Source organism: Hypanus sabinus, unplaced genomic scaffold, assembly GCF_030144855.1.
Source record: "Hypanus sabinus isolate sHypSab1 unplaced genomic scaffold, sHypSab1.hap1 scaffold_1297, whole genome shotgun sequence".
NCBI classification, from domain to species: domain Eukaryota; kingdom Metazoa; phylum Chordata; class Chondrichthyes; order Myliobatiformes; family Dasyatidae; genus Hypanus; species Hypanus sabinus.
The window spans coordinates 82,007-108,375 of NW_026779364.1; the positions used below are offsets into that span (position 1 = coordinate 82,007).

Below are 26,369 nucleotides of genomic sequence, written 5' to 3' on the forward strand. Positions count from 1 at the left end.
ATATCCCGCGGAGTTTGACAGGGACGTGGACAAAACGGTTCCTGTTGTGTGAGGGTCTGAAACCAGGCACCGCCAGTTGAAGACAGTTGATATGTTTTCTCTCTCTCGCTGGGTCCAGTGTGTCATGGGAATGGCCGCCCTCAATATTCAGGAGAAGGAGAGTCTTTCAGTTAATATTGTAATCCTGCAGTGTGGTGGCCCTTGATACACAAATGAGTGAGATGTTACAGGTGAGAGGCAGGATTGATGCGCCGAGATCACAGTCAGATCTGCGTTGGTCACAGTGAATGCGGGATGCCGATCTCCCATCAGCAAATTCTGGCTGACAAACACACATATCAATGGGCACTGTACTGTGCACGTCCCGTACCCAATACTGCGGCCACTGATTGTATGTCCGTGGTTTTCTACATCTGTAGCCCGTCCGTTTCAAAGTTCGACATGTTACACGTCCAATGACGCCTCTCTGCACAATGCATTTGCAGCGTGGTTATTTGAGTTACTGTCGTCTTCCCGGCAGATTGAACCAATCTCGCTTTTCCCATTCGATCTCTCTCACTAACAAGGCGTTTTCCCTCTCGGTACTGCCGCTCACTGATCTTCTTCCGCTCCATTCTCCGCAAAACTGAGACTGTTGAACGGGACAATCCCCGGAGTTCAGCAGTTCCTGCGATATTCAAACTGCACCCTCTGGCACCGACAAACATTCCGCTCTCAAAATCACTGAGATCACATTTCATCTCCATGGTGATGTTTGTTTGGAGACAGAACGTACCCTGTGCTAAGGAACAGGAGGCGGAGAGACCCGCTGGTAACGCTGTAGGTTTAGTTAATGATTATCACCAGGAGCTGACTGAACATTAACCAGGATGTGTTCATTACTTACAGAACCCGTAACACTGCCTTACTGGGACAGGGTGGTAACAGAAGCTGGAGCCGCTGGCTGTACACGGTAAGAAGCTCTTTTTACTGAAATATAAACATCAGAAAGGCAGACAGACACTTAAATGAGACTGAGAACGTATTCGCATGTTCAACAATTGAACTGTAGCGAATCGCTTGTGAAAGAATTAATAATTCCCTTCAGCTAATTGAATGCATCGACTTCCTGTGCATGTCCCGGGGGAAACCGGTGCAGTTGGAGATGTTATCGGAAACGCCGCACTTTCAACCCAGTTCCGAATCATCAGCAAAGGCTCGGGGGGTGCGAGCTTCCAGCATCTCGGAACTGACCCCGGGCTACTGCTTGCAACAGCGGGAAGCCAGTCCATCCACACTCGCGTATTTACTGATCCCTGACTGGGGGAATTGAGGATTCGCTTTGCTTATTCCATCGCAGGCGGGATTGACACTATCTGTCTGCCCGTTACTACATTTCGGTAGGTAGCTGCTGGGAGAGGTCGAAATTATGAGAACTACTGACACTGGTTTATAGCGGGGGAGGGGGGCGGATGGTGTAAGGAGTTGATGGTTCCATTATATAGTCGGTTGATGAGACCTGTTGTGGATCACCGCCTGCAGTGTTGATTCCCTTCTGTCAGAAGTGTGTGGGCAGGTGGGAGATTGCACATTTAAACAGAGACGTAACGTAAAGAATTTTGCTTCTCATGTATATGAGGGATGTAAGTAATGAAGTTAATACAATTGGAAATGCACAAACACAGATTCGAACAAAAGTACAATAGAGGGACCGAGATCAGGATGGAAACGGTAAAATGAGCACGTTGCTCATCTACGAACACGAGAAAATCTGAAGTTGTTGGCAATCCAGGGCAACACAAGGAAATCTAGGAAAAGATCTAGGAAAAGAAGGTTTAACACAGAGACATCTGCACCTTGTGAGTTGTCCTGTGAGGAAACCTCTGTGATCTTGGCCTTTTTCAGTGATTGAGAAGAATTCGACATGACCTAAGTTTACACGGTGGTCTACCTGATTGTATCCGTAGTAGTTTGGTAAAATCAGTGGGGATATTTAATGAGAAATAAAGTATCCTGCGGCGTCTTGACAGGGACGTCGACAAAATAGTTCCTCTTCTGGGAGGAACTGAAAGCAGTTGAAGATAAGTCTCCCCCATTGTCTACTCTCATTCTCTCCCCCTTTCTCTCCCCCCATTCTCCCCCCCCTCTCTCTCCTCCCGTCTCTGGAATTGCCTCCTCAACATTCAGCAGAAGCAGATTGTTACAATTAATTCTGTAATCTCTGCATTGTAAATATCACTGCCAGGTGCAAGTCTGTTTACCTTAAATACATGCGCACAGAAAAAGAGCATCTATGTCCGTAATGCCGTAAGAGCATCTATGTCCGTAATGTCCGTAAAGATGATGTTGAACAGGTAGAAACACTGGAAATCCTTTCCTGACGAGGGACGTATTGAAACACCACAACGTTCCCCATCCAGTACGGTCTCTGTGTGTACTTGGTGCTGAGCTTCTCTTTCTGTTCCAGCGAGTCCGAGTCCCTGAACTTAGTGGGTGCAAACAGAAAGTGAACACACCGTGAGCAAGATTCAGTTGATAACACACATATAAACCTGAGCTTCACATCATTCAGCATATAATTCCACACCCTGATCCACAACGCGTTAAGTATATAACACAAAAGCTGATTCAAGCGAATGATTCTATTGTGCTGTTCGGTAAGTTCTCAGAATGCACAACATTAGTAGTTGTTGTTCACAGAGAAGATTATCGTAGCATATATGGGATTTAAATGGACACGGGGTGGTAATCAGATTGCAAAACCAACCCGAGCAGTAGCGGGTTCAGGCAGATGTTGGGGATTATATCGAGGAAACAGCCAGAGGAAGTGGATGAGGCAGGCGCAGTCGATTACTTCAAAAAGCAGCTGGGATGCGTTGATGGAGTGAAAAGGCCAGAAGGGAAATGGGCCCATCACAGGAAATTGTGACCATCTCGGCGGGCACTGTGGTTGGCATTGACTCGTTGGGCAGAACGCTCTGAATTTGGACTCTATTGCTCTTTGAGATTGTCAGTAGATGCGCCAGGTATCAGCGGAGAGACATAGACATCGTGTGGAAGGTGTTGTTAATGGGGAATGCTTGGTCCCCAAGCCAACTGCTTCTCTGATACAGGGGATGACGATACTATCATATTTGCAAACTAATCGTACTCTCTCTGACACACTGTCTGCTTGTTGTTTAATTCACAACATCACCAGCAGGTGGAGGTTTCCCGAACCGGGACCAGGATGTAAACAAGACGACGATCAACAATCGTCAGTCAGAATCAGAATGGACAAAGGTATGGTACGTTGGGATTTCTGAATTAAACTTTTGTCGCGTTTGTACACAGCAGTTCAGATGAAACTGACACAGGCGCTAACAGGGCAGAGAAAATTTTCAAGCAGTGTCATTGATCCCACTGGTAAAGCGGCTTTGTGTAATCGATCAATCGAACAGTTCCAGTGCAGGGACCTGACATCAGTAATGGTCGAATCACTCCGCTCACCAGGCATAGCTTCAGCTGGGTGAAAGGAACAGAGGCTCCTGATTCAGGTGGTTTTGAGTGAAACACAGACGGGAGTGCGACAGCGGTCTTGTGGTTATGTAAATGTTCAGGGTCAGGCTCCGTTTCACCTCTAGACAGGCACTAATGTGTAAGACATCGACAACTTTCACTTATAAAACTAAACGCCAGATGATAGGAATATTTCCCGGTTTTCAGAGATTGTGTGTTAACACAGCATTTCAGGTTTTGGTTGGAAAGCTACCAACTCCCCCCGGGTTTTTATTGGCTGCTGCACAAAGGAGAAGAGGGGTGTTTCGGAAATCTGTTTTCTGTAGCAGAGCGGAGATCATTGCCGGTGTTGGGAATGGCTGAGGATCAGGAGGCAGCTCATTGTAGATACATTTGAGGTCTGCTTCGGGGTTTTAATACCGAAGTGAATGTCTGGGCTGTGGAGAAATGGTGAGCCTGAGTTCTACATATTTCCCTCTTGATATACTCTTCCCAGGATCCCTGCTGGGAAAGCCGGCATAACCAATCACCAAATGTCCCTGTCATCTGTAGACATTGTGATTGTGCTTAAATCTGTGATTCCAGCTGTAATAAACGATGTGACAGCCTGGAAACCTGTCATTCGGCCCATCTAATTCTTGCTGATCTAAATGTCTGAGCTTGCCCCATGTTCCTGCAGCCTTTCCCAAATTTCCCTTGTAAACTTCTTCTATCCTTTTTACTGCCCGCATGCTGCCTACTTTGTAATTTTATTAGTGTTTGCGGCCTCCTCTGTCTGCGCGTAATTTATACCCATCAGACACCACGTGAAAAATGCCCCTTTGGTCCCTTTTAAATTTCTTTTAAAAGACTCAAGTCTCAGACTCCACTACCCTGGGAAAAAGAACATGACCCTCTCCACTATCTATGTCCTGGATTATTTTATGTTCACATACATGTGTAAGGTCACCCTTCAAGCTCCTGAGCTCCAGGGAAAACTGTCCCAGCCGAACCATATAACATAAAAACAACATCCTACTCCAGTACCGTGGTGGTCATTCTCCACTACACTCTTTCCAGCTTAATCCCCTCCATCCTATAGATTAGCAACTACAACTGCACACAAAGCTCTCTAAGCGAGATTTTGCATGGTCGTTACATGAGGATCATCAGGTGGGGATAAGGAGGGAACCGGGGGAGCGGTCAGCATAGTTCTCCAGGTAATGGTCAGCCTGTGACCCAGGGAACCGGACGATGTGCCTCTCAAGGGAATGGTCAGTCTGTGACCAAGGGGACTGGACATTGTGTGACAAAGAGATTAGAGAATGCGTGATCCAACAGAGTGAACCATGTGTCATCCCGTTGCTGGTCTGTGTGGGACACAAACTACTGGACACTAAGTGACCCAGGAGAATTTAGCTTGTGGATGATAAATACAGTGATATTTCCCGGTATCACCGGACACCGTCGCAATAAGATCCCGTGGTCATCCTTCTTTTCAACTGCTGTGAATTCAGTTATCAGTATTACTATGTCTATCCTGTTATTTTACTGGGAGTGAATGTGTCCAGTCACCGGCTTTTGGGATGGTCACCTGGCAGGATATACGGTTCATATTACCCAGCACAGTCCCACTCCAAATCTGGTCAGCCAGAGTCTCAGCTCTATTGCAATCTGAATCAGCTTTGCTCATAAATCATACTGGTGTAACCTGCAATTCATCACTTATTTCAGTTGGGAAATTGAAACGAGCAGCGATAGGACTGAAGAGGATTTTATCAGGCGGATCATCGAGGGAAGATGATCGGGACACGGGAAGCAAGGTACCAAATCAGGGTCAGATTAAGAGCAACGTCCCAATGGAAAGTGGTCCCGCCGCAGAGGAGCAGGAGCAAATTCAGCCCGGAGACAGTGACGTCAGCGACACCGATCAGGACCCTGGAACCAGCACAAGTGAGGCGACCCCCTGTCAGCTCGGAAGCTCATTGAACATGGAATTGTCAAGTGCCCAACAAGGAGCAGGTGAGTGAAATATGAGGGTGAGGTGTTCACAGAATATGGCAGGGCGGAGGGTAAAGGTGAGGCCTTGTTGGAGGGTTGTCAGACGAGAGGGGGAATGTGTAGGTGTGGTACTTGTGGTGTAGTGGGCAGCCGTTACCCCACTGCAGTAAATGTACTACCTGCTGTGAGGATTTCTAGGATGTGTATTAGAGGAAATGCAGCTCTCCAGATGAGAAGGGTATTTCCGGGTTGTGAATCCGGGGAAATGTATTCGCCAGGATGGAAAGAGTACCTCTGGGAAGTGAATATTATCGACAGTCCCGACATTGATTGCCCATCCAGAATTGAAATAGGTGAGTGGCTGGGATGAGGGATGCACTGGTTTGCATTAAATGTGGTCCTGCTATTAACCTAATGCCCAGGATATTGCGGATTCGGTTTTAAGGCCAGTGTTGGAGATGGGGAATTAAACCGTTTTTGTGTCTGTGAGCAGGTTCAAGTCATGTTTTTTGTTTTTGTTCAGTTGGGTGAGAGCGGTGGAGACGAGCAATATCTGAGTTCAAGTCTACATTTTCCTTTTTATGTTCACAGAGCCAGAGTTTACAATCTCCGACCTCCTGGCAGAGGGGGAGGAATACCGACTGTACCAACTGACAAAGTTCTACAGAGACAGACTCCAACAAGCGATTGAAGAAAAGGTTGAGAGACTCGGTATAATGTTGACAGAGGCGGGACATTTCAGTAGAGAAGAAAATGAAGTGAGTTTATTTAATGTATTGTCACCGAACTGCTGGTATCAGAGGGAATAGTAATCAGTATTAATATCCTGCACGTTCTAGCAGTCCTACATGGGAATTGAGACGTTGATCTCTGACTTGTCTCTCACAGATCTGGTTTCAACTGTTAATGTGGGGAGCTCTGGGAACTACAGGTTCAGCATCACCTTTTCTTCTCTCACCTGCTGTATTTATCAGTGTGAAATAAGAACAGTGGCTGCATATCTGGACTTTGAACAGGCATTCAGTCTGAAACTGATTTGAAATCTTGGCTGAGCCGCCGAGCAGATTCACCTCATTTCATTGATACAGGATGAATATGAAACAGTCAGATTGTAAATTGGGCCAACCGGCTTCACTGTGGCACTTGACGGAGGGAAACCTGCTGACCACATCCGGTCTTGGCAACCGAAAAAGAAATCTGATAACTTGTTTAATATCTAACTAATGGAGACAAGATTACACCATTTCAGGTCACTGTCCCTGGAGCACACACACAGTGATTGTCTTGTCCTAGATCTGACCTATTCAGCCATGAGTGGTATTAGAAAATCAAGTGCGTTATACCCGTGAGTGAATCTGTTCTCGTTGGGATTCATTGGCGCTCTATGTTATTAATCAGATAGGCATCAATGTCTCAGAATAATGAACATCATTCCTCTTATTTCTCAGAGCAATGACCTAAGCCCATCCATATTCAGTTGCATCATCAATTACCTTAATTCCATTATCGCTGTATGTTGCTTGAAGATTATTCGACGTGTAATTCATAATTCTTCAGTTAATGAGGGAGCCCAAGCCCGCATTCAGGAAGTGATAACCATTTTACAGCATGAGTGCCAGGCAGTAACCATCTTCATCATGAGACAGCCGCACTGACATTCCTTAATATTACATAGAAATATAGAACCACAGAAAACCTTCAGCCGAGTACAGGCCCATCGGCTCACAGATTTGTGCCGAGCATGTCCCAAACTTAGTGATTACTAGGCTTACGTATAGCCCTCTATTTTACTGAGCTCCACGTACATATCGAAAAGTATCTTCAAAGACCATATCATAATCACGTCCACCAGCGTTGCCGGCAGCCCATTCCACGCACTCAACACACTCTGAGTAAAAAAACTTACCCGTGAAATATCCTCTGTACCTACACCCCAGTACCTTATACCTGTGTCCTCTTGTAGCAAACATTTCAGACCTGGGAAAAAGTCTCTGACTATCCACACAATCAATGCCTCTCATTATCTTGTACACCTCTATCAGGTCACCTCTCATCCTCCGTTGCTCCAAGGAGAAAAGGCCGAGTTCAGTCAACTTCTTCTCGTAAGGCAAGCTCCCCAATCTAGGCAACATCCTTGTAAATCTCCTCTGCACCCTTTCTATAGCTTCCACACCCTTCCTGTAGCGAGGCGACCAGACCTGAGCACAGTACTTCAAGTGGGGTCTGACCAGGGTCCTATATAGCTGCAACATTACCTCTCAGCTCCTAAATTCAATTCCACGATTGATGAAGGCCAATGTACCGTTTGCCTTCTTAACCACAGAGTCAACCTGCGCAGCTGCTTTGAGTGTCCTATGGAGTCGAACCCCAATATCTCTCCGATCCTCCACACTGTCAAGAGACTTACCTTTAATATTATATTCTGCCATCATATTTAACCTACCAAAAGGAACCACTTCACACCTATCTGGGTTGAACTCCGTCTGCCAGTTCTCAGCACAGTTTTGCATCCTATCGATGTCCCGCTCTGACAGCCCTCCACACTATCCACAAAACCCCCAACCGTTGTGTCATCAGCAAACTTACAAAACAATCCCTCCACTTCCTCATCCAGTTCATTAATAAAAACCACGAAGAGTAACGGTGTCAGAACAGATCACCGAGGCACTCCACTGGTGACCGAACTCAACGGAGAATATGATCCGTCTGCAATTTCACTTTGCCTTCTGTGGGCAAGCCAGTTCTGGATCCACAAAGCAATGTGCCATTGGATCCCATGCCTCCTTAATTTCTCAATAAGCCTTGCATGGGGTACCTTAACAAATGCTTGATGAAATTCATAAACACTACATCCACTGCTCTTCCTTCATCAATGTGTTTAGTCACATCCTTCAAAAAACTCAATCAGGCTCGTAAGGCATGGCCCGCCCTTGACAAAGCCATGCTGACTACTCCTAATCACATTATACCTCTCCAAATGTTCCTAAATCCTGCCTCTAAGGATCTACTCCAACAAGTTACCAACCACTGAGGTAAGACTCATTGGTCTATAATATCCTGGGCTAATTCTATTCACTTTCTTGAATAAAGGAATATCATCTCATCGGGCTTAGGCGGAAGAGGGCAAGGCAAGGTAGGTTTAGGCTTCAGTTTTTCCTGTTGTTTGAGGAAGGGGAAGAATGAGTGTGAGGGCAGATTGTTGTTCTCGGTGTCGGGTGTGGGAGGCCCTGTAGTCTCCGAGCCTCCCAGACGTCCAGATCTGCGCCGGGTGCGCCGAGCTGCAGGTCCTAATGGACCGTGTTAGGGAGCAGGAGATGCAGCTCAATGACCTTGGTCTGGACAGGGAGAGTGAGGTGTTGATAGAGAGGAGTTACAGGCAGTTGATCACACCGGGGCCACGGGAGGCAGACTGGTGGGCCATGGTTAGGAGGAGGAAGGGGAAGAGTCAGGTACTAGAGAGTAACGCAGTGGCTGTACCCCTTGACAATAAGTACTCCTGTTTGAGTACTGTTTGTGGGGGGCGGGAACAGCCTACCTGGGGGAATCGACAATGGCCGTGCCCCCGGCACTAAGTCCAGCCCTGTGGCTCAGAAGGGTAGGAAAAGGAAGAAGAAGGCAGTAGTAATAGGGGACTCGATAGTTAAGGGGTCAGATAGGCGATTCTGTGGATGGAGTCAGGAGACCTGGATGGATGTTTCTGATCCCTTCCAAGATATCATGAAGTGGGAGAGCGAGGAGCCAGAGGTCGTGGTACGTATAGGTACCAATGACATAGGTAGCAAAAGGGAAGAGGTCCTGAAAGGAGAATATAAGGAAGGCAGTTGAGAAGAAGGACCGCAAGGGTAGTAATCTCGGGATTACTGCCTGTGCCATGCGACAGTGAGAGTAGAAATGGAATGAGGTGTAGGATAAATGCGTGTTTGAGGGATTGAAACAGGGGCAGGAATTCAAGATTCTGGATCATTGGGACCTCTTTTGGGGCAGGTGTGATCCTACAAAAAGGACGGGTTACACTTGAATCCTAAGAGGACCAATATGCTGGCGGGAGATTTGCTAAGGATACTGGGGAGGCTTTAAACTAGAATGGTTGGGGGCTGGGAATCATTTTGAAGAGACTAGGGGAGAGGACGCTAGTTCACAAACAGAGAAAGCTAGTAGACAGTGTGTTAGAGAGGCTAGGCAGGTGATAGAGAAGGGGAGCTCTCAGACAGAAGTTGTAGAGGAGAAGGAAGAAAAAGATAATAAAGTTGATTGCATTGTTAGGGATAAACAGAGAGGAAGAGGTGGAGAGTTTCTGAAATGCATCTATTTTAATGCAAGGAGCATTGTAAGAAAGGTGGATGAGCTTAGAGCATGGACTGATACATGGAAATATGTTGTAGCTATTAGTGAAACATGGTTTCAGGAGGGGTGTGATTGGCAACTAAATATTCCTGGACTTCTTTGTTTCAGGTGTAATAGAGTCGGAGAGACAAGAGGAGGAAGTGTTGCATTGCTTCTCTGAGAAAATATTAAAGCGGTGCTTTGGCAGGATAGATTAGAGGGCTCGTCTAGGGAGCCACTTTGGGTGGAAGTGAGGAATGGGTCGGTGTAGTAACACTTTTAGGGGTGTATTATAGACCACCTAATGGGGAGCGAGAATTGGAGGAGCAACCTTGTAAGGATATATGTAGTGAGCACAAGGTTGTAATTGTGGGAGATTTTAATTTTCCACACATAGACTGAGAAGCCCACCCTGTAAAAGTGCTGGGTGGATTGAAGTTTGTAAAATGTGTGCAGGATAGTTTTTTAAAGCAATACATAGAGGTACCGACTAAAGAACGGGCAGTGTTGGCTCTCATTTTAGGGACTGAGATATGTCAGTTGACGGACGTATGTGTTGGGGAGCCCAGTGATCACAATACCATTAGTTTCAGTATAATTATGAAGAAGGATTGGACTGGACCCAAGGTTGAGATTTTTGATTGGAGAAAGGCTAACTTTGAGGAGATGCGGAAGGACTTAGAAGGTGTGGATTGGGACAATTTGTTTTTTGGGAAGGATGTAATAGAGAAATGGAGGTCATTTAAAGTTGAAATTTTGACGCTATTGAATCGTTATGTTCCTATTAGGTTGAAAGGAAAGGTTAAAAGTTTGAGTGCGTCATGGTTTTAAGGAATATTGGAAACTTGGTTCGCATAAAGAGGGAGATCTACAATAAATATAGGCAGCATGGAGTAAGTGAGGTGCTTGAGGAATATAAAGAATGTAAAAAGAATCTTAAGAAAGAAATTAGAAAAGCGAAAATAAGATACGAAGTTGCTTTGGCAAGGAAGGTGAAAATATATCCGAAGGGTTTCTACAGTTATATTAATAGCAAAAGGATATTGAGGGATAAATTTAGTCGCTTAGAGAATCAGAGTGGACAGCTATGTCTGGAGCTGAAAGAGATGGGGGAGATTTTGAACATTTTTTTTTCTTCAGTGTTCACTAAGGAGAAGGATATTGAATTGTGTAAGGTAAGGGAAACAAGTAGGGACGTTATGGAAACTATGACAATTAAAGAGGAGGATGTACGGGCGTTTTTAAAGAATGTACAAGTGGATAAATCTCGAAGTCCTGACAGGATATTCCCCAGGACCTTTAGGGAAGTTAGTGTAGAAATAGCAGGGGGTCTGACAGAAATATTTCAAATGTCATTAGGAACGGGAATGGTGCCGGAGGATTGGTGTATTGCTCATGTTGTTCCATTGTTTAAGAAGTGTTCTAAGAGTAAACCTAGCAATTATATGCCTGTCAGTTTGAAGACAGTGGCGGGTAAATTAGTGGAAAGTATTCTTAGAGATGGTACATAGAATTATCTGGATAGACAGGCTTTGATTAGGAATTGTCAGCATGGATTTGCGCGTGGAAGGTCATGTTTGACAAATCTTATTGAATTTTTTGCAGAAGTTACGAGGGAAGTTGAGGTTAAAGCAGCGGATGTTGTCTATATGGACTTCAGTAAGGCCTTTGACAAGGTTCCGCACGGAAGGTTAGATAGGGAGGTTCAATCGTTGGGTATTAATATTGAAGTAGTAAAATGTATTCAACAGTGGCTAGATGGGAGGTGCCAGTGAGTAGTGGTGGTAACTGTTTGTCAGATTGGAGGCTGTTGACTAATGGTGTGTCTCATGGATCTGTATTGGGTCCAATCTTGTTCGTCATATACTTTAACGATCGGGAAGATGGGGTGGTAAATTGGATTAGTAAGTATGCAGATGATACTAAGGTAGGTGGCGTTGTGGATAATGAAGTAGGTTTTCAAAGCTTGCAGAGAGATTTAGGCCAGTTAGAAGAGTGGGCTGAACGATGGCAGAAGGAGTTTAATGCTGATAAGTGTGAGGTGTTACATGTTGGTAGGAATAATTCAAATAGGACATACATTGTAAATGGTAGTGCATTTGTAAATGGTAGGACATTGTAAATGGTAGGGATTTGAATGCAAGAACAGTGTGATCTAGGAATAAGGGTGCATAGTTCCCTGAAGTTGGAATCTCATGTGGATAGGGTTGTGAAGAAAATTTTGGTATGTTGGCCTTTATAAATCAGAGCATTGAGTATAGGAGTTGGGATGTAATGTTAAAATTGTAGAAGGCATTGGTAAGGCTGAATTTGAAGTATTGTGTACAGTTCTGGTCACCGAATTATAGGAAAGATGTCAACAAATCGAGAGAGTACAAAGAAGATTTATTGAAATGTTACCTGGGTTTCAGCACCTAAGTTACAGGGAAACGTTGAATAAGTTAGTTAATAAGAGAGTGGCAGCTGTGTGGAATGAGCTTCCAGTAGAAGTGGTAGAGGCAGTTTCGGTATTGTCAGTTAAAGTAAAATTGGATAGGGTTATGGACAGGTAAGGAATCGAGGGTTATGGGCTGAGTGCGGGCCAGTGGGACTTGGTGAGAGTAAACGATCAGCTGGGACTAGAAGGGCCGAGATGGCCTGTTTCCGTGCTGTAATTGTTATATGGATATATCCGCAACCCTCTAATTCTCCGGAAACTCTCCCGCCTTCATTGATGATGCAAAAATCATAGTCAGATGCTCAGCAATCTCCTCCCTCGCTTCCCACAGTAGTCTGTAGTACATCCCATCCGGTCCAGGCGACTTATCCAAATTGATGCTTTCCAAAACCTCCAGCACATCCCCTTTCTTAATATCTACATGCTCAAGCTTTTCAGTCTGCTGCAAGTCATCACTAAAATCACCAAGATCCTTTTCCATAGTGAAAACTGAAGTAAGGTATTCATCAAGTACCTCTGCTATTTCCTCCGGTTCCATTCATACTTTCCCACTGTCCCACTTGATAGGTCTTATTCTTCACGTCTTACCCTCTTGCTCTTCATATACTTATAGAATGCCTTTGGGATTTCCTTAATCCTGCCCACCAAGGCCTTCCCGTGGCGCATTCTGGCTCTACCAATTTCCTGCATAAGTTCCTTCCTATTAGCCTTATAATCTTCTAGATCTCTAAAATTACCTAACTCTCTGAACCTTTTATAAGCTTTCTTTTCATCTTGACCAGATTTACTACAGCCTTTGTACACCACGGTTCTTGTACCCTACCATAACTTCCCTGTCTCATTGAAACGTACCTACGCAGAAATATCCACACAAATCCATACAAATATCCCCTGAATATTTGCCACATTTCTTCCGGACATTTCCCTGAGAACACCTGTTTCCAATTTAAGCCTCCAATTTCCTGCCTGATAGCCTCATAATTCCTCTTATTCCAATTGAACGCTTTTCTGTCTTGTCTGTTCTTATCTCTCTCCAATGCTATTGCAAAGGAGATAGAATTATGATCACTATCTCCAAAATGCTGTCCCACTGAGAGATCTGACCCCTGACCAGGTTCATTTTCCAATACCAGATCAAGTACAGCCTCTCCTCTTGTAGGTGCATCTACATATTGAATCAAGAAGCCTTCCTGAACACACATAACAAACTTCACCCCATGTAAACCCCTTGCTCTAGGGAGATGCGAATTGATATATTGGAAATTAAAATCTCCTATCACGGCAACTCTGTTATTATTACATTTCTCCAGGATCTGTTTCCCTATCTGCTCCTCGATATCCTTGTTTCTATTGGGCGGCCTATAAAAAGCACCCAGTAAAGTTATTGACACCTTCCTGTTCCTAACCTCCACCCACAGAGACTCACTCAGACACAGACAATCCCTCCATGACGTCCACTTTTTTTGCAGCCGTGACGCTGTCTCCGATCAACAGTGTCATGTCCCCACCTCTTTTGCTTCCCTGCCTGTCCTTTCTGAAACATCTAAAACCCGGCACTTGAAGTAACCATTCCTGTCCTTGAAACATCCAAGTCCCTGTAACGTCATATCTCCAAGTACTAATCCACGCTTTAACCTCATCCACTTTGTTCACAACATTCCTTGACTTAAAATGTTCTGTTGTCTTTACACATCATAAGACCATAAGGCATCGGAGCACAAATGGGTCATTAGGACCATCGATTCTGCTCCGCCATTACATCATGGGTGATTTACTCTCCCTCTCAACCCCATTGCCCTGACTTCTCCCAGTGATCTTTGCTGACCTGACTAATCAAGAAGGTACCACCCTCTGTTTTAAATATACCCAATGACCTGGTCTCCGCAGCTGTCAGTACCAATGAATGCTAACATTTTGTTTTTGCCTTTCCTAACATCGACTCAAACTGCAAGAAACACCGCACTAGGTCTCCTGAGACAGTTTACAACTCTCAAAAATAGTCTACGTCGTCATTATTTCTGCGAAAGTGTATGGCCATGTACTTCCCTATACTAAATTCCAATTGCCACTGATTTGTCCATTTTTTCCCATCTGTGCATGTCCTCCCTGCTTCCCTCCCGATATCTTCGTAACGTGCGCAGTCTGGGCCGTAAAGCATCAAAACATCAGCATAATGGAAAAAAAGAAACTATCCCAAAACCAGCCACTGTAGAACACCTCTAGTCACCAAATCCACCAAGAAAACGCCCTATTTGTTCCCATTTTGTGCTTCCTGACAGTCAGACAAATTCTGTCTGGAGGATAACATGGACCCTCTATCCATACACTTGTCTTTCTTGTCCTACTGTCTTGTTAAATGGTGTTATGTGCGGCACTTAGTCAAAGGACCTCGGGGAGTCCAAGTAAACAGCTTGCTCGGACTCTCCGTTGTCGACCTGGTAAGTTGTTCTCTCAAAAACTTCCAACAGGTCTGTCAGGCAAGATCCCTTCCATGGATTTTGGCCTTTTTTTTATCATGTTCGTCCAAATACCCCGAAAACTTATCCTCAATAATCGACTGTTGACATCTTCCCAAATACTGATCAGACTAACTGGCCTATAATTTTAAATGGTCGGTCCTCCGAAACCATTCCAAAATCTAATGATTCTGGAGGGATCATTATTAATGTCTCCACAATCTCTTCAGCCTCTTTCAGAAGCAATCGAGTGCAGTTGGTCTGGACTCATCTATCTTCAGAACTTTCTGCTTCCCGAGCACCTTCTCCTTAATAATTGCAAATACACTCACTTCTGCCACCTGACATTCTCAAATATCTGGCACGTTCTAGTGTTTGTTACAGTGAAGACTGACGCAATATACTTACTAATACTTTCTGGCATTTCCTTCTCCCCTGACAGAACCTCTCCACTGTCGTTTTCCAGAGGCCCAATATGCACTTCCCTCTCTTTCACTCTTCATATATCAGACGGACCTTTTGCTAAACTATTTTACATTATTCGCTAGTATACCTTCATATTTCATATTTTCTCTACTTACGGCTTTTTAATTGCCTTCTGTTGATTTGTAAAAACATCCCAGTCCTCGAGCTTTCTTATATATTTTGTAATATTCTGTGCCCTCTCTTTTGCTTTTGTGCTGCTTTGACTACCTCGTCAGCCACGGTTGAAAATGCTCCCGTTAGAATAATTCTTCATCTTTGTGATCCTTTGTCCTGCACCTTCTGAATTGCTCCGAGAAACTTCAGCCATTCCCGCTCTGCCATTGTCCCTGTTAGTGTCATTTTCGAAGCTATTTTTGCCCAGCTCCTCTCATGCTTCTGCAATTCCTTTATTCCACTGAAATACTGATACATCTAACTTTACCTTCTCCCTCTCAAACTGCAGTGCGAGTTCCTTTATTTCATGATCACTGCCTCTTAAGGGTTTAGTTACCTAAAGCTCCCTAATCAAATCTTGTGCGATACACAACACAAAATACAGATCCGCCTTTCCTATAGTGGGCTCAATCATAAGCTTCCTTCAAAAGCCATTTCACAGGCATTCTACAATTTCTCTGACACAGGATTCAGCACGGAACTGATTTTCCAAGCTACCAAAGACAACTTTATCATTCATATTTTTACAGGCGTCTGCTCTCCCCCATTGTAATTTGTAGCTCACATCCCGGCGACTATTAACAGGCCTGTATATAATGTCCATCAGGGTAATTTTACCTATGCAGTCTCTTAACATCTACATCGTCCAGTCCGATATCACCTCTTTCTCAGGATTTTCATTTTTAATGACAACATAGTAAACCCTACCCCTTCAGCGACCTGCCTATCCATTCGATTCAATATTTATCCTTGGATGTGAGCACCCAACTATGAACTGCTTTCAGCCATGATTCAGTGATTCCCAACATGCATTATTTTTTGCTCTCTCGCTCTCCCCTCTCTTCTGTTCTTCTTATCACATCTTGTTGAGGAACTGCTGCACATTGACAAATCGAGTAAATTAATCACATTGCATCTACTGCAGGGTGTCAGTGAATCCTTAATCTTACACAATATTGATTTAGAATTTCCTTCAGTTCCTGTTTCTCTATTAATGACTGAACACGGTAAGGATGAGACAGCAGGTCAGTGCCTGCATCCGTTCTGAAGCTAGTAGGGCCATGAACATATATTTTCCTCAACATTCTTCATGTCTGTCCATCTGCTCCATAACAAGTTCATTGTTTTCCTTTTGTAGAAAGTCACTGAACTGGCAGAGAAGGGAAACCGGGCAGAGAGTTCCAGACTCCTCCTCAGTTTGGTGATGGGCAAAGGCTCCCGGGCCCGGAGGGCGATGTGGAAATGCTTTGTGACTTTGAGGACTGAGTTACCGAAGTTGGACAGAATACTGAGGCAAATACAGGAGAAAGGTATGTTTAAAAAATACACTGAACACAAAGGTACGTTGAAATAAATTTTAGTTATTTAATTATTTTTGCTCTGTTTCCATGGATGTTTTTTTAATATATTTAAACAGGTCCTGATCCACAGGAATACATGAACATTGCCCAAGGGTTATTTGAGTTACCTACTCAACTGATAGGTGAGTGATGAATGCACAGTTCAAATCACGCCTCAAATGCTAGTCTGGGACTTCGTAAAATCTGGGAATCAAAATTCACCTTTAATCATTCGCTGATACGAGGAAATCTGCAGCTGCTGGAATTTGAAGGAACACACACACAATGCTGGTGGAACGTAGCAGGCCAGGCAGCATCTATAGGGAGATGTACAATTCGCTATTGACCTCCACAGAGATCGTCTGGCATTTCCTTTTCACCTATTACTGCATCTACATCATCATTTTTCAGCGGTCCGATATCTTCTTTTTTATTCTTTATACATCTGGTAAAGAGAAAATACTTTGGTACTTTTTCTTATATTATTGACCACTTGCTTGCATTTCCTGCACATTCATGTATATCTAGGAGCATTTATAACATAGTTGCCTCCAACACGACCCACACAGTAAATTACAGGCACCTACAAGTCTGTGAAGAAAACTACTCACAATTGCTGTAAATTTACCCCATCTCACCTTAACCAAAGGCCCTCTGGTATTAGACACTGGACTTATGTAAAAATAAACAAACTAAATAAGGGCTGTTGACTCAAACTCTTATCTCTCAAACTTGTACACCTCAGTCAGATGTCTATTCTACCACCAGAGTAAACAAACAAAGTTTATCAGACCTCTACTTGTAGCACATGTCACCGAATCCAGGCAACATCCTGATGAACCTGATCTGCAGCCTCTCCAATCCTTCCAAGAGCTGGACAATCATAAGTGAACACAATACTCCAGATGCACCCAAAACCATAAGGTCCAGGAGCAGAATTAAGCCAATCGGCTACCTGAATTTGCTCTGCAAATCCTCTCAACCCCATTATTCTGCCTTCTCCCAGTAAACGTTGATGCTGTTCCTAATTAGGAACCTATCGACCTGTATTTTAAATATACTCAATTACTTGTCTTCCTCAGCTGTCTATAATAATAATTTCACAGATTCACCACCTGCTAGTGAAAGAAGATTCTCCCAATGTGGATCATCCCCAGCCAGGACAGTTCACACAGTTCTCAAGCATGTTAAATTCCTGTATAAGCATTCCTTGTGGGACCTTGACAAACACCCGACTGATATCCAAGTAAAAAATCTCCATGTGTAACATCATCCGTCACCTTTGTCACCTCCTGGAAGAACTCCACTATGTTAGCAAGAAGCAAACCCCGCCCAAAGCCTCGCTGCTCAACATCAAACCACCTCAAACATTCTGTCATACACCCGTGGGACAGAAGATATAAAAGGCTGAAGGTCCGTACCACCAGCCTCAAGGATAGTTTTAATTCTGCATTTATAAGGCTATTGATTATCAGCAACTATGTTATTATTGGCTCTTAATAATAATAAGACAACTTTATTTATAAAATTGCAACATCCTGCATCTCGTAACTAATAACCACTCACTTAGATGATCACAATATACTTACAGAAGAGCAGAAATAATACATTTCGTGTATGAATGAATTTAAGGAGCAACTAATAATAGATTATGTATCTATCGAGCACTGTGGAGAGTAGAAATCTTTCAATGTTATATTGTCTATCAAAAGCCATTTGATTCTGTCTCTCACATGCTTAAGAGTTTCCAATATTATAAAAGATGCATCCAATACTTGTTAAATTTCTACAACATCTAATGAATTACAATAAACGCCCTAATAACATCCACAATGGAACAACCACTGTTACCAAAATAAATGCAGACTTTTTCCAGAGTGACACATTAAGCCCACTATGGTTTTGTCTGGCGTCAAATCCACACTTGAATTTCCTGAATCAGACAAAAATCTGCATCGAATCCGGGGAAAAAAGCAACGAATTATACCTTACACAGCTATACAGGGATGATTGGAATTAGTTACTCTTGCATCAGTGGAGCTAAAACAATTATTTCCAATAATGGAACCAATTTCCAAAGAAGCCATATATAGCATATATAGCTAGGCGTGACTATGTGATTGTATAAAATAATAAATTAAATAAGTTGTGCAGAGATAGAAATAAAAAAGAGATTATTTAGTCAGTATCGATAGGTTCTATGTCCATTCAGAAACTGGATGGTAGAGAATAAGAAGTTGTTTCTCAATCGTTGAGTGTGCTTGAGTGTCCGATCGTGTGCAGTAGTCCCCATGAACCAGACGGTGATGCAGCCGTTGCTTTGCAAGTTACACCTGTAAAAATATTCGAGTGATGTTGGAAACTCCTGATGAAATATAGCCACTGTTGTGCCTTCTCTGTAGCTGCATCGATATATTGGGTCCAGGTCAGGTACTCGGAGATATTTACAGGCAGGATTTTGAAATTGCCCACACTCGTCACTTCAGATCCACCTGTGAGGATTGGTGTGTCGTGTTTCCTCATCCTACCCTTTCTGAAACCTACAATTAGCTCTAACGATATATTTTCATCAACGCAAGGAGTATTCAGCACTCCGTACAAGCATGTACAATTCTGATAAGGGGTACACATCACTGAACGTAAATGAAAGCATAACCGATAAAAATGAAGAAGCAATCATAATAGAAGAACGTTAAACTTGGAAGAGTGGAAGATCCTGACTCCCCACGGAAGACATCCCCATGATCTGAGCGATGTTGACAAGGAGGCGTTGAGCGCCTGGCTCAGAGTTGGAGACCTCTTCCCAGAAACGGAAGAGATCATTGTAGCAATACAAGTCCAGGTGGTTAACACATCCAGTTATCAATAATAAAGAATAAAGGCCAGAAGGTTCAAGGTGATAAATGCTGAAAATTACAAGAGCTGCCAGAAACAATTGAACAGATTACAGGATCCTGCAGTAGTTTTACTCAATCTGAGCACTGACAATCAAGTGCTAGACAACTTTCACCAAGATCTTGCATAAACTACAACTGACGAAAAACACCATCCCTCACTATAAATACAAGTCTGCTCCACTTTTAGAGTTAGTGTCCGACAAATCCACCGTGACCGATCCATTATTACAGATAGGACAATTCATAATAACTGTCCGGCTATAATTTTACAGGATAAACTAGCAAAAACAACTTCTTAAATAGATAAAGCCATTTCAAATTCACATAACTTACAGAAATCAATTAATGAAAATCTTTAGAAATATGCTGAATTAAAAGAGGAAATTGAAAGACTGTGGAACACAGTATACATTGTCCCGATAACAATATCGACAGCTGGTATCATCCAAACAGCGCTACACAATAGTATTAAAGAATTAGCTCCACGCAGCAATGTTCATGTAAATGTTACGAAAGCCACAGTAGTATACACCACGAGAGTAATCTGAAATTATCTATTAATTGAGAAATGAATGTGCTTGGATATGCCCGTACCTCAGGATTTGCCATTTTGAGTTAAGAAATAATAAAAATTAATTCTAGGATATTTATAAAGAACCTTTCATCGGGGGAACGTCGTTCAAATTGCGTTACAATTGGATAAAGTGAAAACTAGAAAATAAAAGACAAAATAATATCAATTACAAGCAAGGTTCAAATTTTAAAAAAGAAGTTTTACGCTGGTGCTTAAAAGTGACTAACTTAGTCTACATCCCTTACACAGTACTTGCAGAAATCTTGGTCTCCCTAGTTATATATATATATGCCTCCGAATTTTATACAGTACTGTTGTTTTAAGTTTTGAATTCTACAGTTTAGGAGAATAGTTCAAAAACAAGCAAAAAAAAAAAAAATCTGACCTGCCAACGATCCTTTGGCCTTGTACCTTATTGTCTGCCTGCACTGCATTTTGTTGGCAACTGAAACACTGTTTCACTGAACTATTCTGTTCTGTTTTTCCTTGTAGAACCTTAATGCACCGACGTGATGATATTATTTATTTGGATCGCATGCATAAACGTTTTCATTGTATCTTGGTACATGTGATTATAAAAAAAAAAACAATGTGCCAAGTTGTTGTTGTCAATAACACAGAGCTGCTTGGTTGTTTAAGATTGTTACACCCAGGGGTGGTAGCGGGGATACGTTCCCACGACCTATTAAATGCTCCCAGTGCGCGCGACTCAAATAGCCTCTGACAATCAGGTCCAGCTCCTGGCCTTCACTTGTGACTTAGCTACTAAGCTTGGTAGAGGCATTTTTTCCGATAGTAGAAAGGACAAATACGCGTTACTGACACCTGATAGCCAGTCATTTCGGGCAATTGGGGCTCGTCGGCCGTGATTGGCAGCTCATCCAGATGAAGGAAAACAGTGACCTCACGCTCCACCCCTCAAGGGGGAAACTTATGAGTAAACCCAGTGGGGAAAAATCTGGTGCTATAGCCCATAGGACAGTCTTAGTTTGCATTCAACGCGGTCAGGCAACTCCTGTGACACTTCTGGTGCCAAGCCGTATCAGTCTCTGCAGTTCCTTTGTGTTCATTAACTGCTAATGATGTTTTAAATATAGTCAAATGTTATTGTAACGGAAGTACAGTCAGGATTACGATCAGATATCAGGGGAACTTTCAATTGAAGATTAATTAATATCAGAATATGAGGTTTGGACATTTTCTGGGACATCCATCGCTGTCAATTCCACTGTCTCTGAACAGAACTTTACTTTCTGTCCTAATATCCATGGAAGCATTGAATTAATTCATGTAATCTCAAACACTGAATGTTGAAATGCAGTTATAATGTTCTCTGTCAGTTGAGCCATTTTACTTTTTGACAATGTTCTCTGTTCCCATGGAAGGTGTTCAACAGAAACACAAGGAGACTCTGCGGGCACAAACTGAAACACTGAGAGTGAACACGATCCTGATGAGGGAGAAGGTGAAGGTTTTCCAGCTGGTTGATCGATTCGTTGAGCTCACGGTGATTACTACTGTTCGAGATCGGAGACTGGTGGAACATGAGCTGCTGGCAAGAGGCAGAGACCACGAGGAGTGGAGAGAGAAACATCTCTGCGGAGAGCTGGAAAAAATCCAGACTGATCAGTTGTTCCAAAACCGCTTTTCCTGGAGTAAATCCAAACCTGGGGATTCAGCAGCAGTGACCGGAGTCGCGGGGATCGGGAAAACCACAATGGTACAAAAGATTGTTTATGACTGGGCCATGGGGAAAATATACCAACAGTTCCAGTTTGTATTCAGTTTCAAATTCCGGGATTTAAACTCCATTAACTGCAGAATAAACCTGAGGGAACTGATTCTAGGTCAGTATCCTTACTTTGGGAATATCCTGGCAGAGGTCTGGAAGAACCCAGAGGGTTTGCTGTTTATATTCGATGGTTTGGATGAATTCAATGATAAAATTGAATTTGCTGACAGTCGGGGAGACACGGTACCTCGCTCCACATGCACAGATTCTGAATTCAAGTGCAAGGTGTCTGACATTATGTACAGTTTAATCCAGGGCAAGCTGCTCCCGGGGTGTTCAGTGCTGGTGACCACCCGCCCCACTGCGTTACATTTATTGAAAAAGGCGAAGATCAGTATCTGGGCTAAAATCCTGGGATTTGTTGGTGAGGAACGGAAGGAATATTTCATCAGACATTTTGAAGATCAGACACTGGCAGCAGCTGTTTTCAAACACGTGAAGAAGAACGAGATCCTGTACAACATGAGCTACAATCCTGCCTACTGCTGGATCCTCGTCCTGGCACTGGGCCCCTTCTTCACACAAAGAGTCAGGGACCCACAGCGAGTTCCCAATACTATCACCCAACTGTATTCGTGCTATATTTACAACATCCTGAAAAATCACGGCCGTGAGATTGAGAACCCCCGTGATGTGTTATTCAGGGTTGGTCAGATGGCCTTCAGAGGATTATCCGAGAAGAAGATTGTCTTTACAGATGGAGATTTGATCAACTACAACCTGCAGCCTTCCCAGTTCCTGTCCGGGTTCCTGATGGAGCTTTTAGAGAGAGAGGATTCCGCTTGGAGCGTGGTGTACACATTCCCACACCTCACCATACAAGAGTTTGTAGCTGCAGTCGCACAATTCCTGAATCCACATCCCGGGGATATCCTGATATTCCTCACTGAAGCCTACAGCATTACAGATGGGCAATTTGAGGTATTTCTCCGTTTTCTTGCTGGTCTCTGCGACCCAATGTCAACTCGGGGCCTGGAGGAGTTTCTGGGTCCATTTCTTCATGAAACATCCTGCCGGGTGATTGACTGGGTGAAGGAGGAGGTTAAGCACCGGACTGCAAACACTGGGACTGAAGCTCGTAAAAGGAGCCTCCTGAACACATTGCACTACCTGTTTGAGTCTCAGAATCGTGGGCTGGCTCAGGAAACACTGGGATCTGTGGAAACACTTTCATTCAGTGGAATGACACTGACCCCGATTGACTGTGCGGTCCTGTCTCATGCCATCGGATTCTGTGATACAATAAAACACCTCGATCTGACGGGCTGTCACATTCAGTGTGAAGGAATCCAGCAGCTGGGACCCGGGCTGCACAAGTGCCAGAAGCTGAGGTAACTTGATTTATCTCTCACTCTGAACTGTGAAACTGCCTCATTGTGTTGTTTCAATGTAAAGGAATTTCGGTAAATTTGTACTAAATCAGATTAAGAAGACTTGTGACAAATGCCCAGGGGATTGGTAGTGTTCTGTGGTTCCTTCTAAGGAGATGTTGGAGACTTCATCAGATCAGTGAACAACAATCATTAGTTTACTGGTATAAATCACAGGAATACCCGTGTTTCTCGCTGCCTGTGACACGTCCATTGACAATGTTCCTTCTCACTGTCACTGACACCCAGACCGACACTGACTGTAGCAGGTGGGTCAGAGATTCACACCCCCTTCCCGGTGAGGGACAAAAGACCGTCAGCAGACTGTCCCAGTGAGAAGGAAATAAATACCATTGTGAGATTGTCCTCCCCTGCCCTTCCCCGTGTGTGACTTTGCTCAGTTCCAGATACGCAGAGAGAGAGGGCGCAACTCCTCTGCGCCTCTGTTCAGACCCAACACACACGTCCAAATATTTTCTGCATCCTCTCGTCTTGTAGGATTATCGTTTACTCTTGGAATCCTCCTGTGGGACCTCTCATCCAAATCCCTCTTCCATTCTTTGGGATCAAGTCCCCATCTCCATTTCTCCTGTGGGTTCGCTATTACATTTCCCTAATCCTCCTGTGGGTTCGCTATTACATTTCCCTAATCCTCCTGTGGGATGGCTTTACCCCACCCTCTTCATCCTGTTGGATGTCTCATCCCCATCTTCCTTCTTCCTGTTGGATCTCTCAACCCATCCCCCATCCTCCTGTGAGAACTCTCTACACCACACCACATCCTCCTGTGGGATCACTATTCCCCATTCCCCTTCCTCCTGTGGGGCCTATGCTCCCAACCCACTTCCTCCTGTGGGGCCTCTGTTCCCATCCAGCTTCCTCCTAAGGGATCTCTCTTCCACATCAATTTCCTGCTGTAGGTTCTCCCTTCCCCAATCCCTTCCTCCTGTGTGATCTCTCTTCTACATCTCCCTTCTTCATCTGCCCTCACTCTACCCCATCCTCCTTCCGCCTGTGGGATCTCTCTTCCCCATCCCCCTTCCGCCTGTGGGACCTCTCCTCCACATCCCCTTATTCCTGTGGGATTTCTCTTCCCCATCCCCCTTCCTCCGGTGGGATCCCTCTCCCCATCTCCCTTTCTCCTGTGGGATCTCTGTTCCCCATCAACCTACTGTGGGTTCCTCTTCCCCAACCCCTTCCTCCTGTGTGATCTCTCTTCCACATCTCCCTTCTTCATCTGCCCTCACTCTTCCCCATCACCCGTCTTCCTGTGGGATCTCTCCTCCCCATGCTTCTTCCCGTGGGTCCTCTCCTACTGATCCCCCAACCTCCTGTCTGATCTCTCTTCACCATTCTCGATCCTCCTGTGGGATGTCTCTTCCCCATCCCCCTTCCTGCTGTGGGCTCTCTCTTCCCCATCAAATTACAGCTTTTGGATCAGTCTTCCTCATCCCCCTTCATCCTGTGGGATTCCCTTCCCCATACACTTTCCTCTTGTGGGATCTCTCTTCCCTATCTCCCTTCCTCCTGTATGAACTCCTTCCCGACTCTCCTCTTCCTGTCGGATCTCTTTTCCACATTCTCTTTCCACCTGTGGGATTTGTTTTCCCCACCGCCTTTCATCCTGTGGGATCTCTCCTCCCCACCCCTCTTCCTCCTTTGGGTCCTGTGTTCCATGTCCTAACATCCTGTGGGATTTCTGTTCCCCATCCCCCTTCATCCTGTGGGATCTCTCTTCCCCATCCCTTTAGCTCGGGTGGGTCTATTTCACTGTGTTGCATTGACATTTCTGCATTTCGGTCAGGAACACTTTTCTCTCCATCGGGAATGGGACAGAATATGTGGAGTTTACAGGGTCACATCGACAGACTACTGACATTTGACGAATACCCTGAAGCTGATGGGAACTCCGGTCAGTGATTTGCTGAAGGGTTTAATGTTTCCTGAAATATCCGAGTGAGAGAAATTCCCGCAAACCTACGGTCTGATTCACTTTGTTCATCAATTTGTTTGTTTGTGTTTAGACTCTGTTATAATAAATTGGGAGATTCAGGAGTGAAACTGGTGTCTGAGTCTCTGAGGAACCCGGAGTGTAAAATACAGAAACTGTGGTAAGTACCAGACTATGGGAGATTGTGTTTACAGTCACTGGGTGTCTGACACTGAACATTAATGTGATCAGTAATTGTGTTACTGATAAACACTGGGGATTTGTGCCGTCTCCTGTCTCTCTGTGTCCGTCACCCTCACTCTCTCTCTCATCTCCAGGCTGTGGGAAGTCGGTCTCACAGATTCTGGTGCCGAGCCTCTCGCCTCCGCTCTCAGTACAAACCCATCACTGACAGAGCTGGACCTGAGTCATAATGAACTGGGAGATTCAGGAGTGAAACTGGTGTCTGCGGCTCTGAGGAACCCGGTGTGTAAAATACAGACACTGCGGTAAGTACCAGACTGTGGGAGATTGTGTTTACAGTCACTGGGTGTCTGACACTGAACAGTCATGTGATCAGTAATTGTGTCACTGATAAATACTGGGGATTTGCACCGTCTCCTGTCTCTCTGTGTCCTTCACCCTCACTCTCTCTCTCATCTCCAGGCTGTGGTGTGTCGGTCTCACAGATTTTGGTGCCGAGGATCTCGTCTCCGCTCTCAGAACAAACCCATCACTGACGGAGCTGGACCTGGTATTCAACTCGCTGACAGACCGATCTGTCCCCGCTCTGCGCCGCCTCATACTGACCCTCCCGAGACTGGAGCGGATCTGGTGAGTGTTTGTGTTACTGTTCAATGTGATAAAATATCAGTGGATCCGCGGGTTTTTTGGTGATATTTGTCTGTGAGTGTTGAAACATTAACCCGGTCCCCTGTTACTGACTCTGTCGTGTAATCTGTTTATTTCATCTTTATTCTTCCATCTGTTTCAGGCTGGGGGAGAATGGATTCAGTCGGACAGGGGAGACGGAACTGAGATCTCTGCAGGAACCCAGACCGGGACTGAGAGTGGACTGTGAACATCCGCGCCAGCGGGATGGGGATATATTGGCAGATTCCCCGCACTCCCCTTTAATTCCCCCTCCCCTTTAA

The 26,369-nt window shown here is 44.4% G+C and overlaps 1 protein-coding gene across 1 annotated transcript; it reads left to right on the top strand.

Annotated features, from left to right (window-relative positions):
• Positions 1-2,713: 2,713 nt before the first annotated feature.
• LOC132386770 (uncharacterized) lies at positions 2,714-26,369 on the top strand. Its single transcript, XM_059959103.1, has 11 exons — positions 2,714-3,261; positions 5,191-5,478; positions 6,049-6,215; positions 16,451-16,622; positions 16,730-16,795; positions 21,509-22,140; positions 23,194-23,246; positions 25,310-25,396; positions 25,554-25,724; positions 25,882-26,049; positions 26,210-26,369. Exons 1-11 carry the CDS (start codon positions 2,997-2,999, stop codon positions 26,367-26,369), a joined length of 2,229 nt encoding a protein of 742 aa, XP_059815086.1. The 5' UTR covers positions 2,714-2,996.

Excerpts from the sequence above, each read along its gene's own strand:
- LOC132386770 (XM_059959103.1), top strand. The coding sequence starts at position 2,997 with ATGCGCCAGGTATCAGCGGAGAGACATAGACATCGTGTGGAAGGTGTT. Across the intron at positions 6,216-16,450 it reads TCAGTAGAGAAGAAAATGAA|AAAGTCACTGAACTGGCAGA; the intron begins GTGAGTTTATTT and ends TTCCTTTTGTAG. Across the intron at positions 25,725-25,881 it reads TGTAAAATACAGACACTGCG|GCTGTGGTGTGTCGGTCTCA; the intron begins GTAAGTACCAGA and ends TCTCATCTCCAG.